General features: G+C 47.3%; 1 protein-coding gene across 3 annotated transcripts in view; it reads left to right on the top strand.

Annotated features, from left to right (window-relative positions):
* Window positions 1–752: 752 nt before the first annotated feature.
* Window positions 753–5,277, top strand: part of pcdh10a (protocadherin 10a) — a 9,266-nt gene continuing 4,741 nt past the window's right edge. The window contains exons 1-2 of one of the 3 annotated variants that reach the window (XM_083533104.1): window positions 760–780; window positions 873–4,075. In XM_083533104.1, the coding sequence (XP_083389230.1) occupies window positions 1,439–4,075 (2,637 nt within the window). In that variant the 5' untranslated portion in view covers window positions 760–780; window positions 873–1,438. Of the gene's footprint in view, window positions 4,076–5,277 lie in introns of all 3 variants that reach the window. The other 2 variants (XM_083533105.1, XM_083533103.1) reach the window with 2 other exon arrangements.

Genomic DNA, 5,277 nt, shown 5'->3' with positions numbered 1-5,277 from the left:
GATACGCGCGCGCGCCTTTCCTTCCTATCTTCCTCCCTTCATTCCAGTCTGATCCCCTCTGCAAAATATTACCCTCATATTCGTTTTAAAACGAATTTTTTAAAAAATGTTTGTGAATGATTTGGGGTTAAATTAAATAATTAAATCAGAAGTCGCACTGCTGCAGGATGCACGCGAACAGAACCAAACTCTTCATATACAACAATAAAAACAACAACAACAATAATAATAATAATAATAATAATAATAATAATAATAATAATGATAAATGTTCATGCGCGTGCACGCTATCTGAAGCGAGACTTTCGTTCTTCACGCATTTTGTTTCTGTTACAAAAAAATCAGTGGCTCGTGCACCGGGTATGAAGGGTTGCCAGATCTTTATTATACCCCTGGCCGGGTATTAAAATAAACCCAGTCCGAACCAGAACCTTCCAGCAGCAACATCATGAAACTGTTTCAGTTCGCTATGTGCATGGATCCTGGTGCTGAGGGAACTGCTGCCGTGTGTTCTGATGATGATGAAGATACCTTCACATAATATCCGAGCCTATAATCTGAATTTGACTTTAATTAATAAATAAATAATGAACGCAATAAGGCGACATTCCCAAACTGGCATCTCGGAGTTAATCCCACTGACAGGAAGTCTGACCAATCAGAGCGCGACCTGCCCCGGTGGCAGCCTTCTTATTGGTGACTGTGGGCGGGGCTTAGTGGGCAAAAAGAGCAGAGAAGTAGCGGCAGCGCTCAGAGCTCAGAGAGAGAGCATCAGAGTGGGTGGAGAGAGAGAGAGAGAGAGAGAGAGAGAGAGAGAGAGAGAGAGAGAGAGAGAGAGAGAGAGAGAGAGAGAGAGAGAGAGAGAGAGAGAGAGAGAGAGAGAGAGAGAGAGAGAGAGAGAGAGAGAGAGAGAGAGAGAGAGAGAGAGAGAGAGATGGGTTTACTCAGTAATTATAGAGTTGGAGAAAAAACCTCAGAAGCTGAAATAAAAAAGGGATATTATTAAAAAGAAGAAAGAAAGAAAGAAAGAAAGAAAGAAAGAAAGAAAGAAAGAAAGAAAGAAAGACTGAGGATTTGGATTTATTTTTCTATTAGAGGAGAAATAAAAAGAAAAAAGGAGTGAAAGAAGAGAAACAAGAAGGCGCGCGCTGGATTTCGGTCTTTCCTGTATGTGGAGTGTACGAGGAGGAGTGTTTGTGGTGTTTCCGGGTTTTGGGTATGTACCCGTTATACCCGCTTCATACGGATATGTGCGATGCTCGCGCTGTGGCCGGGACGCGGCATAGAGCGTGTGGAACGCGTGGAGCTCGGGGCGCGCGGAGCACCTTTCTGCACTTATGTAACAGAGGAAAAGAAGCGCGAGAGAGGGATGAATAAATAACTTTTTTTTTAAGGGCAAGGACGGCATTCAATTTTATACAAAACTTTTTTTTTTTTTATGTTGGAAACGATGCTGTTGATCTGGTTATTAATGGCACTTTTGGCTGAAGGACATGCGCAGTTGCGCTACACGGTGCTGGAGGAGCAGGAGCGTGGCACGGTGGTGGGGAACGTGGCTGAGGATCTGGGCTTAGATGTCACCAAGCTGTCTGCACGCCACTTCCAGACAGTGCCGGTCCCGAACTCGCCGCGCACCTCTTCACCCCCGGCATTGCTGGAGGTGGACCTGGAGAGCGGCGCACTAGTGGTGCGTGAGCGTGTAGACCGAGAGGAGCTGTGTGGCAGGAGTACTCTGTGCCTTTTACACCTAGAGATGTTCCTCGAGGAGCCGCTCGAACTTTTTCGTGTAGAGACCGAGGTGCTGGATGTGAATGATAACTCGCCACGTTTTCTACGTGCTGACATTGCCGTGGAGATCAGCGAAAGCGCCACGCCTGGAACACGCTTCCCTGTGGACGGTGCCTTTGACCCAGATGTGGGCACAAACTCGCTGAGTGCATATGCCATCACAAGCAATGAGCACTTTCGCCTAGACGTCCAGACGCAAGGAGACGGGAGCCGGTACGCCGAGCTGGTGCTGGAAAAGCCGCTAGATCGTGAGAAGCAGGCGATGCACCGCTACGTGCTTACGGCTGTTGACGGAGGACAACCTCAGCGGACTGGAACCGCATTGCTGGTGGTGACTGTGCTGGACTCAAACGACAATCAGCCCATATTTGACCAGTCTGTGTACTCGGTCACGCTAAGGGAGAACTCCCCCGTGGGCACACTCGTCATTCAGCTGAACGCCACAGATGCAGATGAAGGCACTAACGGCGAAGTGGTGTACACGCTCAGCAGTCATAACCCCCCACACGTACGTGAACTGTTTGCCGTCGATGCGCGCACAGGCCGTGTGGAAATCATTGGGGAGGTAGATTATGAGGAAAGCAGCACACATCAAATCCACATCCAGGCCCGAGACATGGGACCAAACGCAGTTCCCGCACACTGTAAGGTCCTGCTCAAGCTTGTGGATGTAAATGATAACACACCCGAGATCGGATTCAGCACTGTGACGGAGTCTGTTAGCGAACGTGCGACTCCCGGCACTGTAGTCGCCATGCTCAGCGTCTCTGACAGAGACTCAGGTGAAAATGGGCGAGTTTCCTGTGAGCTTCTTGGTGGAGAGAGTGAAGATGCTCCTCCCTTCAAACTCAAGCCTTCCTCACTTAAGAACTACTTTACCGTGGTGACAGATGGAGCGCTGGATCGCGAGAAAGTGGAGTCATACATGCTTACGGTGGTAGCACGAGATAACGGCACTCCACCGCTGACCACCAGCAAGTCAATCCGTGTACGTGTATCAGACGAGAATGACAACGCACCATGTTTCGCTCAGGCCATCTATGAGGTGCACGTGACCGAGAACAACGTTCCTGGAGCATATATCTATGCTGTGACGGCGACGGACGCAGATGCTGGTGAGAACGCACGTGTAACTTACTCTATAGAAGAGCGTGAGATCCAGGGCATGTCAGTGCTCACGTACGTGTCCATCAATGCCGAGAACGGATACGTGTATGCACTTCGCAGCTTCGATCACGAGCAAATTAGGGAATTTAGCTTCACAGCTTGTGCAACAGACTGTGGAACTCCTGAGCTTACAACAAACACCACTGTGCAAGTGATTGTAGTGGACCAGAATGACAATGCACCCTCTGTTATTGCACCACTAAGTAAAAATGGTACTGCAGCACGTGCCCCTTTGCCCCGATCAGCTGAGCCAGGCTACCTGGTGACACGAGTGATCTCCACAGACGCTGATGATGGTGAAAATGCACGTCTTTCGTACAGCATTGCACAGGGAAATGACCTTGGCCTGTTCCGTATGGACTGGAGGAGTGGGGAACTGCGGACTGCACGCCGAGTGAACGGAGGAAAACGTGACTCGTCGCTGCAGTCACAATCACATCCTCGTGCCTATGAGCTACTGATCGAGGTGAGGGACCACGGGCAGCCACCGCTCTCCTGCTCCACTCGTATTGATGTTGTGCTTGTGGATGGTGCTGTAGTGACCCTGGATGAGGAAGGAGCAGAGAAAGAGGGTAGAGGAGCACGAGATGGTGCTCGAGGCTCGGACAGGTCCAATGAAGGAGCACCAGAGATTACCCTCGTGCTCCTTGTGGCACTTGGTTCCGTGTCCTTAGTATTTCTACTGGCCATGATTGCGTTGGCTGTGCAGTGCCACCGAAAGGACAAAAAATTCAGTGTGCTCGCATGCCTGTCGGGAGACTGCTGCCCCTGCTGCGGCTCATGTTGCAGCCGACGGGCACGTGGACGGCAAAAGAAGCTCACCAAGTCGGATATTGTCCTGGTGCAGAGCAAAGCGGCAACGCAGGTGCCTGTGGAGGAGTCTGGGACAGGGGGTGGGTTTGGCACCCACCTTCATCAACACCATCACCACTGCTACCAGGTGTGCCTGACACGTGAATCTGCCAACACCACTGACCTGATGTTCCTGCAGTCGTGTTGCAGTCCGTCACGTAGCACCACGGACACGGAGCACACCACCACTACACGTGGAGCTGCCGCTGTCCTTCTCACTGACCAGCAACCAGACATCTTGTCCAACGGCAGTGTCTTATCTGGAGAGGTGAGCAAAAAACCTTATTTCTTTTATACACGTTTCATTCGATTACGCTACCTGTTCATTTTTACAGTTTCAGTGTGAGATTATAACACTGTTTGAGTCATCATGTGTTCATAAGGAATGTGAGGTCATTAGGTAAAATGAACTCCATGTTGAGAGGTGAATTATTACCTCCATTATTCCATTCACCTTTATTTAGGCAAATCTGCATAGTGTTGAATTAGTCATTAGTCAGAACTGTATCATATTTTTTGCCTAAATTAACAACTAACTAACAAAATGAACTTCGATAAAACGGAATTAACACAGAAAATGTGAACATTCTTTCTTTAATTAAATTCCTTGTGATCAAATTAAGTTATAACATTAAATATAGACATTAACATGACTCTATTCGTTAATGTGACACAACTGTAGACACAACATACATGTGAGACTATAGACACTAATATTGCTCAGTATTTGAGATGCAATACCAGATCACCACTGCTGGACCCTTGAACCAGGCTCTTCATCTTCAACTGTTCAGCTGTATAACTGAGACTAACATAAGATCTGGATGAGGGCACCTGGCAGAGGCTTTAATGTAATCTGATGAGAATTAAACACTGCAGACTTTAATATGACACTGTTGACTTTCTGCTGAAGCTTTAGACTCCACTTTCATTCATCCATGCAGACTTTAATGCAATTCTGAAGTGGTGAAGGTAACAGTATACTTTAATGCTGTGTTGTACATACTATGTAGTGTATGTATGAAGTGTTAGTCTACAGTGTGATGTTAACAATCACAAATCTGTCATGTGAGAGTTAATGGGGTTAGGGTTAGGTTTAGGGTTAGGGTTAGGTGGACTGCTTCGGTGCTTGGCACGCCGAGGAATGACAGCATATATAAACAATGGCTCAAACTCTCAGGCGCTGGAGACACAGGATCTTGCTATTTTGGAGGACCATACATTGTCTTGTAAAAATGTTTGTAGGACTCTGATTTTCCATTGCATCTTATTCAAATTCAAAATACAAACTCCCTAAACATGTAGCTTTCAAGCTATTAGCTTTCTGGATTGCTACAGGACTGTTTTCATGGGGTTGTATCAGAAATAAAAAGCATCTAGTGCAGGGTACATTTTTTTCAATGCATGTCTGCACCTATAAAATTTTATCTTTTGGAGGATTTTAATAAAGCCCAGAGTGTCTTCTTTCAA

Source organism: Silurus aristotelis, assembly GCF_946808225.1.
Source record: "Silurus aristotelis genome assembly, chromosome: 27".
NCBI classification, from domain to species: Eukaryota; Metazoa; Chordata; class Actinopteri; order Siluriformes; family Siluridae; genus Silurus; species Silurus aristotelis.
This window is presented reverse-complemented; position numbering and strand designations above follow the sequence as displayed.